Source organism: Liolophura sinensis, chromosome 6 (genome assembly GCF_032854445.1).
Source record: "Liolophura sinensis isolate JHLJ2023 chromosome 6, CUHK_Ljap_v2, whole genome shotgun sequence".
NCBI classification, from domain to species: domain Eukaryota; kingdom Metazoa; phylum Mollusca; class Polyplacophora; order Chitonida; family Chitonidae; genus Liolophura; species Liolophura sinensis.
This window is the reverse complement of record NC_088300.1, coordinates 57126278-57139117: the sequence shown is the minus strand read 5'-3', so window position 1 is coordinate 57139117 and position 12840 is coordinate 57126278. Positions and strand designations below refer to the sequence as shown.

The 12840-nt window shown below is 37.9% G+C and overlaps 2 protein-coding genes across 2 annotated transcripts in view; one reads left to right on the top strand and one right to left on the bottom strand.

Moving 5' to 3' along the window:
- The window catches only part of LOC135466336 (calcineurin-binding protein cabin-1-like), a 37724-nt gene extending 29720 nt beyond the window's left edge, over positions 1-8004 (bottom strand). Inside the window, exons 1-9 of the mRNA XM_064743770.1 lie at positions 7867-8004; positions 5726-5812; positions 5196-5309; positions 4221-4358; positions 2679-2780; positions 1979-2057; positions 1092-1221; positions 692-740; positions 485-582 (exon numbers count right to left, since the gene is read on the bottom strand). Coding sequence (XP_064599840.1) covers positions 485-582; positions 692-740; positions 1092-1221; positions 1979-2057; positions 2679-2780; positions 4221-4358; positions 5196-5309; positions 5726-5812; positions 7867-7869 — 800 coding nt within the window. The 5' untranslated portion in view covers positions 7870-8004. The remainder of the gene's footprint in view (positions 1-484; positions 583-691; positions 741-1091; positions 1222-1978; positions 2058-2678; positions 2781-4220; positions 4359-5195; positions 5310-5725; positions 5813-7866) is intronic.
- Positions 8005-9453: 1449 nt separating this feature from the next.
- LOC135468200 (pharyngeal muscle protein 2-like) overlaps positions 9454-12840 on the top strand; it is a 68605-nt gene continuing 65218 nt past the window's right edge. Inside the window, exon 1 of the mRNA XM_064746321.1 lies at positions 9454-9582. The gene's annotated coding sequence lies outside the window, so the exon portion shown is untranslated. The remainder of the gene's footprint in view (positions 9583-12840) is intronic.

Below are 12840 nucleotides of genomic sequence, written 5' to 3'. Positions count from 1 at the left end.
AGTTCTGAAATCTATGGAAAGCCATGAATAAATCTGGCAAAAAGTTAGAGTCAGTAGATTTCAAACTTCTGTCGTAACGATTTAATAAGTACTAGTATGGTATTTAATGTCAGTTTGTGGTGATACAGCTACTGCAATTCTTCAACCTTTTGTTCACGCACATTTTGAAAGCAAACATTGGATGAAGACTGATAAAATTATAATTTTTGTGAAGTCCTGTAATTTGCTAATCCAACCAATGTAGTGTTGTCTCCAGAATCAAAATAAAAATGCCCATGAACTGCACTGAGAGTTACTCTTTCATATGTGAAACGGTTGAGGAGTTAGGGTAGTGAAAGAACTTGCTGTAGTTAGCCAGGGTCTGTAGTTTGACACCTGGAAGGTGCGGTATTCAGTGACAGTTTGCTAGCCAGAGTGGGTTGGTTTGACAGCTAGAAGGTATTCATAGTCAGTTTGTGGTGAAGTAGTTAGTGAAAGAACTTACGTGTAGTTAGCCAGTGTGGGAAGTTTGACAGGTGGAGGTTTCACCACTTTAGCCAGCTCTCTCCTTTTCTGTCTCATTTCCAAGGCTTCATTAATAAACTGTAATGACAAACACATTCCATTAATTATATCTTTTCTGAAAAATAATCACTGGTTTTATGGACTTTTTCATCTCACTACACATCAATAGTGTAATAGTAAAGCTCACCTCATCAGCTTCAGTCTGGTCCACTTCTGTCCGGAAAATTGCTGGATCACTGAAATAAATGAACATGTTTTGTGTCAGAAAACAGGAAAATCTGGTTTCCTCAATCCATCTGACTTATTTACTGGATCCTTATTTAATGTCATTTAATGTCCATGGCCGAGTTTGAACCTTCACCTGTCTTTTTAGTACGTCTGTTTGGTTCAAACAAATAAGAAAAAAAAATTCATTTTAGAATGTAATATGCAATAATGCTGATTTTTCTGAACACTTTACAGAACCATAATTTCTTCACAGAGATCTATCAATATTCAAACAAAAAGCTTAGGAAATAAATTCAACACTCAACAGAAATCTAAAAAGTGAAAAACAAACCAACTACATGAACATTATCACTACCAACCAGAGCTTGAAGAAGTACTCTGTGTCTTTCTTTAATGCAGCATGCTCCTTGAAGATCTGTCTACGGATTGCCAGGCCTTTTGTGTAGCCACTGTCTCTCTCCAGAGCTTGGGCAATATAACTCAGACAATCTACAATGTAGGAAGAACAACCTGTTACAAGATTCTATTTGCAGACATCAGCCATTGCATTCAATCCTTATGGCGATGTTCAACTTCACACTTTAATATGGCCTTAGCATCTGAACATTCAATCATGGAAATTAAAACCACAATATACAAATCTTTTGTACAATACAGAATACACCAATAGTGGAACTATAGTGAAAAGAGTATGCATTTCCTTGCAGGTGCATGCCATAAAACAATTCTCATATATACTTCAAGTTGATAAATGAATAAATTAAGTCAGCGCCAAAATCTGCTGTGGGCAACTCTATTTTGCCTAAGAACTAGTCCTGAGGTCTTCTGTGTTAGGAGAATTTCGTCAGAAACCGCCGAAGTGCAGTTCGTACTTTTCTGGTGGAACTTCCCAGAAGGTAGCGACCAGTACAGTTCATCTTCCGCTTGACGATCGGGAAACCAGAATATTGGACATAGGTTCCAACTTTACACAAACAAGCCGGCAGTTTAAACAACTCTCATTGGCCGAGAGGCAACACACCCCCAGCATCAATTACAGGGTGTTGAAGATGGTGGATGCGATGGACTCAGCGATTTATGCCAGCTTTGCTGTTTTCAGGCTTTACCTGTATGGCGAGGAAAAATCGCAAAATTATGCAGCAGGCAATGCAAGCTCTATTCAGCCTATAGTGTCATTTTTTTTTAAGTTTTCTTCTCCTTTAATGAAATCATGTTATCACCATCCAAGTGTTTTGAAGTAACTCACGCCAATAATCATTGAGGACATAGAGGACTGTGATCACATTATCCAGGCATGGCCAGTGACGTGGGTTACACTGCAAGCCCTGAAACATATGACCAGAAATACAGGAATACTGATATAATTATTATGTGTAAGTCTAGCAAAAACAAGTGTAAATTCTCAATAATTGCAGCATCCCAAACAAAGTTTCATGGGTAGGGTCTGGAGTGATCTTGTCCCCTTGTTAAGTGAATAGGCCTTGTTAAAAGACAGGATGTCAAAAATTTGATAGACAAACTGACTGACTAACTGACTGACCAACCAAAAGATAGGCAGAGCAAATATAGAGCTTCTTGTTGCTGTTAAAAAAATACAGTTTACATCCTTAAAATGAAGGTCAGTTTTAAGTGTGGAAGGAACTAAGTTCTGGATACAAAGTTCCAGACCCACTTTTACATATGCAGTCATAAACTGACAACTACCTCCTTGCTGCACAGTCTCCAGTGACCTGTGATGGAACCAGGCAAGCTAGTGTGAAAATGTGGAAACGTGTGGGAAGACAATGTTGAGCGCACAAGACCTGAACAAGAAACTTTGTTGCCATCATGTTCAGGCAGAAAGTGAAAATCTACACTATAACACCCACACTCCATCAACATGTTGATATGAACTCATAAGCAAGAGAATTTCTGACAAGATACATGTATTGGTAGAAAGCACTTACTTGCTCAAAGGAGAATCTTGCCAGAGAGTACTTGCACAGTTTCAGGGCCAGAGTTCCAATTTTATACCAAACTGTCACTTCTGTGGCATCAACAACTACGGCCTAAAGTATGAAGAAGTAATATCACATTTCATAGTTTTCTCAAAATCACACTACATAATCATACATTTCACAAGAAAATAACTTCAGTAACCTATGGACTTCCTTTTCAGTACCGTAATTACACCAGTATACATGTACTTCACACTTTTTGCCCCAAGAATTAATCTTTTAGTCACTGTGTATTACACAGTAGAATAAAAGTCTGGTGATTTATTTTCATTGAAATTGGCTGTTCTTTACAGAGTGCTCCTAAAATGTGTGGGGAAATCAAAAGTAAATATGGCTACCTGGCTCTTGCCAGCATGTAATCAAGAAAAATATTCAAAACAAACAACGAAAAAAATTAATTCATGATATATACGTGAGTTTTTTAAGAAAGCACACGTAAAGTTTTTTAAGATCAAATCTGGAGAATAAATACTAAAATCAAAACAAGGTCACGTCAGAGCCACATGTACATGTATGTCAACCATTAATTTGCATAAGCACACGTTTTCGAGCTGCATTCATGTTAATGGTTCTTCGGGTAGCTCAACAGCAAATCAAGCCCTCGTCATCAAACATTTTAAAGTCTTTGTTGAGCCAGTTATTTTTGATATAGGAGCCACTAACATAGGAAGCTTTTATAAGGATACAGCAAGCCCTACACCAATCAATGCAGCTGCCATCTTAAGTTGTGAACCCAACTTACCTATCACTTGCAGATTGGTATAAGAGGTTAAACAATTAAACTGAGCTCTAAATAGAACAGAACACAGATAATACATACATTTACATGATATATACAAGGGTATGGATCCTACAAGGGTAGGATCACGCACAGTGAAGCCTTTTAAAAGCAGACTATCATAAACACAGGTACAAGTGTTTTTCCAGAATGCTTATAGCCAAGTTTACCCTGCGAATTATATGCAAATGAGAAGTATACTGGTGCATTTACGGTTTAGTGTATTTCACATAGAGTTGCTCTTCAGAAGCACATCGAGGACTTAAAATGATACTTCTGATGTCAACACTTCAGTTTTTCTCATAAGATTTACACGTATTTATTTATTTATCTGATTGGTGTTTTACGCAGTGCTCAAGAATATTTCACTTATACGACAGCGGCCAACCTTATGGTGGGAGGAAACCGGGCAGAGCCCGGGGAAAACACATGACCATCCGCAGGTTGCTGACAGACCTTCCCATATACGAATGGAGGGGTTTCTCACAAGAAATCAATCACAGTTCATAAATAGCTCTTAAGTAGCCCTATAAAGTGGATGAATCTACCAGAATCAGGCAAACTAAGTCACTTAAAAAATGCTAAATTTGAGGTGAAATGCAGTAATAATATTTTGGTATTATTGTTAATAGCTACTAACAAGAGGGGCCAATCTTTTAACCCTAGTATTAAACAGACATTTACTTTACATGGCAAATGCATCAAATTCATACCTCCAACAGGGACTCAATGGCTGCAGTAGTATCAGCTCTCTGTAGAGCGATGGTGGCCATGTTTTTGTGGGTGGAGTATAGCACCTGTAGACCTGGGTGTACAGTGTCTTCTTCCTCCTCATTTACCAGCCTGACAGCCTGTTACACACACAACACATTCAGTTTCATCAAGTCATCAGTCGTATAAAGTCAGTATCTATGTAATAGGGCTACAAATGTTTTGACAGCCTTACCCGTTTCAGGCAACAGGTAAATAACATTTCCACACGTTTTCAAAGCCCATGCTCAAACCTATCAATAATGCTTTCAAATGCACTACCATGAAATGTTGCAACATGATCAAAAGGTTGGAGTAACACAGTGCATGTATGAGTTACATGGGTATCTGGCTTGAGGAGCGTGAAGAGAACATAAAATACATCCTAACCCTCACAAAATTCCAAACCAATTCAAGGCCTTGGAAGCTGTGAAGAAAAATCAAAACCATTGCCCTGTTTTCCAAACTCAGTGGGAACACAAAACAGTGATAGGAAAAGCAAAATATATATATACATCCAACACAGGGAGACAGTTAAACTCTATATGCCATGATCTTAGCTGATTACTGTTTTGTTTTTCTGGTGTACAATACTGTCTAATCTGATCAACATATGGCTAAAAAATTATGTGACTCAGCCAGCGCAGGTTTGTCCTTATTATGTTCAAAATGGTCCCCCAAAATGAAGGTGTTTGGCCTCACATATTTGAAAATCTGAAGAATTTAAGACATAACTCTTCCATGATCACAAGTTTTAAGTTTGACTGAGGATAAGTAGATTCTCATCTTTACTCTTAATTTCTGTATGTCAGCCATCCTTACAAAGCGCACAAAGTTATATACAGAAACGAAATATACAGTATGTAGCTACATGTAGAAACACAGAATTTATATGATACTACAACAATACAGTCATAACAACTTATGCGTGCAAATACCTCTTGCATGAAAGGGTGGTGCAGAAGTTCTTTAAACATGGTTTCAGCTCTGGTTACCTCCCCCTGTCTTTGTAACCCCAAAGCCTTGTTGTAAAGAGCAAAGGCCTCTGCTTCCTGTAAAGAATATAAAAAATAATATACTGAAAAGACAAAAGGCATACGACTTCAAGACAAGAGGGGTATTTTCAACTTTAAAAATTGTAAACTTTCTTTACCCTGATAGCATATACTGAAGGGTAGGGCACATTGCATGTACTTGACTGGCTGCTTAGCATCAGTTAATTGCTGTGCATTTTGTGACAATTTCAGTGTACAACAGATTTACTACTGCAAAAATTGGTTTCTCAAGATTATTCCATTACATGCCTTCACTTCACATCAAATGAGAGTTCTTCAACTGACCAAAGATCAAAACCAGGCCCATATATAGTTGTTTTTTTCCATTCTGTTTGCTTGCTTCATGTCAATTAAAAAATCATCACAATGATGTTTCCAAAACAAGAATGCAGTTAAAGTTCACATATACGGACCTTTGCCTCCTTGGTTGTGCCACGGCCCTGGGAATGACCTTTACCCTCTCCATCACTTACAGTATCATTGAGAGCTGATATACGAATCTACAAAAAGAATCACATGACACTTTTATTTAGTTCATTTAAATGACTGTTTCTCTACTTACACATTAGTCATTAGGTTTATGGATGGAGAAAACCACACACCTTGCCAAGTACATAACAGACCTGGAGCCCTCACTGACTCTGGTTAATGCTGGTTTGCTGCAACTGACCGATCCTTTGACAAATAAAGTCAAACGTTACAGTTCTCTCTGCTTAGGATGCAGCCTTCAGTTCACTTAACATCACTGCCACCGCTAGAAAATTTTGTACAAAAATCTTGAACAATGCCGTGCTGACTGGGGTCACGGTGATGAGGCAGGGAGTAATGTCAGAAAATATAAAATCTCTATGTCAACTTTTACATTGTATTTCTATGAATACTTCATGCACGTGCATTCTCAATGTCCACAGTATGTTCAACATGATTCGAACCCTCACCTCACAGTTTTATTGATGAATGCTGATTATAGGTTGGCGCGAGGACACATCAAGAGGCTACCTCTACCCAAGCCCACAAGCGTGGCCAGGCTCTGAAGGTCAAGGTTGAATAATGCTGGCAGTGTTGTAAAGCGAGCGTAGCAAGCATCACAGGAGTATATAAATGATACCAGTACGTGAAAAATCATTGACTACGATCAAATAAATACATAAATAATAAAAACTGACTTGATTTAAAGCCACAACTGAACCCCTATGAGCTATATTTAATCATGCGGCCTCATTGGTCAAAGGTTACTTGTCACCTTGGAAATCACAACTACTAGATGGTTCAGCCAGTGATACCACTATCTATATGTGCATACACCTAGCAGAAGCATAGTACATTTATCTAGAATCAAGTGTATAATGTGTAAGCACAGACACTCTGAATAAACCCGAAAGTCCCATTGTTGGCATTTTAATATTTCAACAAAGTCTTATTTGACATCTCCAAAAGAAGTGAATATTAAAATATTCAGAGTGTTGATGGATTAATGCAAGCTTATTGCTGGATCAACAAGCTTTCAGAATCACATGATTGACAGAAAGTATGGGCAAGCATGTATATTAGAGACTGTAAACACTCGCCAAGCATTTCACTGGCCTACAGCAGTGACAAGCAGATGATGTCTGAAGCAAAAGATAAAATGGGAAGACATCACGAAATGAACAACACTAGACAACATTCTTAGAACGACACTAAATAATAACTGCGCACAACAGTATGTAGTTTAGACAACAGAATGACCTGCACAGCTCAAGCGCTGTATTCGTTTCCATGCTAAGCAATATTATTACCTCTGTGTCTGTACGTGTACCTTATGTAGGTGTGGGCTGTGAAACGACAAATGCACAGATATCCACAATCCTGAATAGAGTGAAGCAAAGACTAGGCACTGTGTACTGCTCTTTAGTCAACCCTGATATTTGTGACTGCCAACATCAGTGCATTTGCCGTTTTTCTCGCACACTTTTCTTGTGCAGTCTAAATGACATGCAAGTTAATACAAACTCTGCCTGACAGCCCCATAAGTTTAACACTAGATTTTGTTGATGCTCACAAGTTACTTCTGCTCTGCAGATTGTTCTCTTGTTCAACATACTGTTATTGCTGAGTATTTTCAGCCATAGTTCTCAGTTTGCCACTGCCTCATGCAAATGAACTGTCCGGATGTTCACAGTCTCGAATATGTGGTACGATCGACACAGCATGATTTTTTGGGGAACCTGATTCACTTATGTACACAAAATTATGGTTGTACTTCTGTCTTCACCTTCTGGCCATCTTGCCCCCTAGCCTTCTTGGCTGGGCAATGTTTGCAGTGGACCAACAACAGTACACTGAAGCCTTCGAATTCCCGATAAATAGTAGATGAGCCCAAGTCTAATTCTAACGTAAAGTCCTGAATAAGTTTCAAGATACGCTGTTTGGATTGTGTTTCTTTTTAAAAACTGAGTTATCTGGTAGGTCTGGGTGAAGAGTCGTCGCGATCAACAACTCGGACGTTGAACAACAACAACAACAAAACAATGCTGTGCGTTTTCATTACCATCAGCAATAATACACTAATTACCATGTTATTATGTGCAGTTTATCCCTGGGCGGTGGTTACCGGTTCGATAAACCAACGGTTACGTTACATGATATTACATCAAACCGGGAATGCGACAGGAAACATCTTCGGGAGCCAAACCAGTTCCCTCCATAAATTTGACGGGAGTACGCTCATGCGAGAAGATTAACAAGCACAGCCACAGTTTCGTATTTTCGGCCGGATTAAATATTTTTTAATTTGAAAGTTACATTCATCCGAAAGACAAAGGCAAAACTTTGGAAACGAAGTAAAAAAAAAACAAACAAAAAACCAAAAAAAAACACTTTTCTTTTAAAGGATAAGGCCTATGCAGGTGCAAGTTCAATTCCAACCTTTCACAACAAATTTATTTATTCTCCACTCGCACTGTTCAAAGGGTCTTTCGCTTGTGAATACGTGGAGACGGCTATGTTTGCTGAAAACCCACATCGTGTGCCTTCCATTGTCCGAAGGCCTGTGTAGCATGTGGGAAAGTTCATCAGTAGCTTACCAAAAGCTGTTGATTTACCTTTTCTCATAAAAATGACTATCGTCATACCAAAGACTTTCAAAATGGTACTTTCTGTGAGAGGTTAGAGCAAGGAAACATGACTGGTTTGCCCAGCATCAGTATAATGTGACTGGGTGGGGTGTCATGTATGATGTCTTCAGCATGATACTTCAGTGACTGCAGCAGTTTGGCAGCATGGACTTGCCACAAGAAGACACTATTTGTCCACACACCTTATGACTTCTCCTTGTCATGACTGAAAAATTGTTAATTATGCCATTAAACCTCGAACATATATAAACATGACTACACCTATCACTGTATAAGTAAAATATTCAAGGTAAAAATAGGCCTATGTGTATCAATCCCTCTATATTCCAAAGAATACACTTAGACCTGCCATGAATAATCCATCGTTTATCCAAAATTATTTGGAAAATATAGTTTCATATAGACTTATAGTGCATATCTACGCTAAGGTACAGTGTAAATTAATTGATTTTTTCTACAGGGTGTCACAGATATGTAGGCACGAGAACATTTATACCTCTGAAAGATCAAAAAGCCAGCATGATGTTCAAAAGCAATAAATAAGTAAATAAACACATTAATACCTTTATCGATATAACAAATCGTTTCTCTAGTCCCTAAGACATGATTGTGATATTGCTAAAGTGGTGTTAAGCCATAATCATCCATTCATTTCTCGCATTTTAATCTATTTATTTATGCATTACTTTATTTATTTATTCATTTTTTTTTTTGTCAATGAGAGCAAGTGGGTTCAGGGAGTTTAAATTTAATGTTATTGTAAAGTTTTCTCTATTTGATACCGGTATTTTCTCTATAGATAATAGGATTAATTAATCTATCAAATAATAATTTCAGCATAGTCTACAAAGACAAAATCGGAAAGATTTCTGCCCTACTTACATTTTACTCCCTTTTCCTTATAAACAAAAGAATAGAAGAAGAAAAAATATAGAAATATTCACGGAGGGAGGTGATTGGAATGGCTTGGCAAATACAATGACTGGGCTGTTATCTGAGACGGTAGGCGACACTGGCTTGGTGTGATTTTTGACTGTGGGGAGGCGTGCAGCCGGGCCTAGGTCACACTGAACAGGAAGAAAATCTAAACTGCCGATTAGTCTGTAGAAAGATTCTGCTAACATATGCTGTGCAAACGGAAACTCCTTGCTCAGGTAAGATTTATTCACCGTATACTTGTCTTAAGACTTTAGAAATCGTCTGGCACCGTTGTTGTTGTTAGCTGCGAACGTCTTGGGTTAGGATGGACATGGAAATCCTTTGATTACTGGGGTATTAGATCGGAACCGTTGACACTGACAGTGACAGCGCCAAGCTGCATATATCCTATGCCTGCGGGTAGTAGGTCACCATAAGCTGTGCTTATCATTGTACACCAGACACGCTTGTAGTTGTAGTGGAAGGAAAACTTGGTAGAGTTACATGTATGTTAGTATTGTTACCACATCTTAATAATTTCACTCAGATCCATCTTCAGCTCTCAGTCAGCCTCAGGTTGTCTTTAATGAACGTGAGGTTTTGATATCTTATCGATATATGACGTGGAAACTATTGATCTCCATGTGTTGACAGGATAAAACTGTCTAATATGTTGTTTTCCTAAATGTATGTGTGTGTATGCATGCTTGGGGTTTAACGTCATACTTAACAATTTTTGAGTTATATGACGACGAGGAGCCATTAGGTGTGTGTATATATATTGTGGCCTCTCCATGTGTCGTACCAAGTCTTTAGTATGACCCCCACCTGTGTTTGATCCCAGGGTCTACTGAATTTGAAGAGTAAACTCTATCCTAAATTAAGGCCTCCAAAGCAGTCTTTTCTAAATGTACCCGTATGTCATATATTTTTATCTGCCTTACTCTGAACTTCATACTGTATGACAGGAGATATGTCTTGGAACAATTTTGTCACCAATTCATGTTGTTTCATGCTAGCTTGTCGTACAGTAATGCTAACAAAGTTCACCCTTGTCAAGAAAATTTAAATGTAATTTAATTAAGTGAGATAAATGTGATGAAATGTGAGGTTTATGAGGTTAGCTGTTGTGTTAATTCCAGTGAATTATGACAGCTTACATACTCAAACCAGAACATACACATAGATGAACTGCTTTTATACGGGGGAATGGAAGTTGGGGCAATTTATTGGCCTAGAATAAGATATGAAATAATAGTGATTTTAATATTGATATGAGGACATTGTTAATGACGCATTATTACAGAAAGTCTTTCTGTTTAAAATCATGATAAGATTTCACATTCTGATCTGGACCTATAGGCTGAAGGCCACAGATGCCTTTATGATGACTTAACACTGATCGCTGTCAACTTGTACCCTAATGACCATAAATTTTCGTCCTTGACTAACCTGCCCATTTTTCCTGACTTTGAGAGTTTTGTTGATTTTAGACAGGTGTTTTGAAGTTTGCTTGGAACATGGGATGATACTCTACTGGAAAATTGTGTGTTTCAGCCTCCAAAATAATAATTTGTGGCATTTAGTTGAAATGTACTTTTCTGGGCAAAATTTTAGGGCATTAAGGGTAGATGTAATGCACTAAATAATGGATATTCTTGTTTGGTTTTACATTCACTCTCTTGTTCTACTGTTATGCACTGGAGCTGGTAATTGATATTCAACGTGAAATTACTTGTCACTCCAGATGAAGGCATATCATTGGTTCAGTGATTAAGTGAGAAGCTCATTATTCATTCTGTCACAGGCTATGCTGTAACTGCAGTATCATGTGAGTAATTACCCCTATTGTTTGAAAAATGAAAGCCTTAGTGTTACAAGTCTCCGCTGCAGATAACAGCTTCCTAGTAGGACAAACTTGTTTTCCCAGCAGTTTCTGTGGATGACAAGACTATGCACCATATTCATTACAGTATCCCTTTTATACGAATTTAAGAAATTTGATGCTTATTAATTCTCAATTTCTTGTAGATGGTTGCTTGTCATGTGTAAAACCTCTATAATCATGCATACAATTACATACATTTTTAATTGTGAAAAATGAAATTATGAAATTTGTGTAAAAGGATATTGGTTTTGAATGGATTTCATTGAACTTAGTCTTTGTATAAATCAGCACAATCTAAAGCTGAATGTGGTCCCTCCTCCCCACTAATAGAAACCAGTCGTAAATTAACAAATTCAAAATCACTTTTGTCCAACAAAATTGTGGCACCTTACAAATAATCATGTTAATTATTTTATAAATGGCGAAAAGAAAAATTGTAATGACTGTCAAAGCTTAATTTTCCAGATTCCTCTTTGCGGTATTTGTGTTATGAATTTTTTTTTATCTTTGATTTGTTTGCGACTTCTAGAACAGCGTACATTTTTAAACTAAACAATTTGTAGGTGCTGTCATTTTTGGCTCAAGCACAGAAATTTGTCAGGTAGTTGGATCATGAATTTTCTAAATTAAATCTAAATTAAATTAAAACTACTTTCATTTTCAGTATCTGAGAGTTTTCTTTACTTTCAAGGAAACTTACATGTAAATGTAATTTGCTTCTACACATGCTAAATTATAAGTGAACAGATAATATGTAGACCATGCATTAAATATCCAGAACATTCAGTGATGGTACATGTACATTTATATTGCTAACTGAACATGGATCGTGCTGATGAAGGCTACAGTTAAAAGTGTATATAGTAATACCATACTAAACAATATATGTATACAAGGAAGTGTTGGAAGTATTGTTTGGTTGTCAGTTATATGGGGATGATTCTCTCCCATGGCTGTGATAGAATATGGATGATCACTCGCTCATGGAATGCCCAGCCTCATCAGCTGTGGCTTTCTTGGCCTGTTTGGAATGTCCAGCCTCATCAGCTGTGGCTTTCCTGGCCTATTCAGGGCTGATCCCAGTCAAAGCTCTGTCCAATACTAAGTTGTTGACAGACAGGAACTGAGGTCAGCTGCACTCAGCCAGCCTTGTGCGGGCTATCCCAGTTTCAGATGTGAGATCTCCCAGGAGGGTTATGGTATATGACCCAGGATGCCATGTTTATAGATGTATCTGAGTGATGAAGATATGGAGAAGACTTGCTCATTCTGAAGGGAAGGAGTGTAGGGATGGTTAGACCCCTGAATCATGATAACCTCAGTCCTGGTTAATCTTTGAACCCCTCCCAGATTTAGCACCTGTATCTCTGGTGCAGACTGTGCATTGTTCATGATGTGGGTTTGTTGTGACCAGATAGCTTCCTTACCCAGCTGACCACACCAGTGGTTAAAAAGAACAAAAACTGTAATAGTTTGACCATCAAAATGATATTATTTACATCTAATATTAAATGCTGTCACGGGGCTCAGTCGGTTAGCGCGCTAGCGCAGCGTAATGACCCAAAAACCTCTCACAAATGCGGTCGCTGTGAGTTCAAGACCAGCT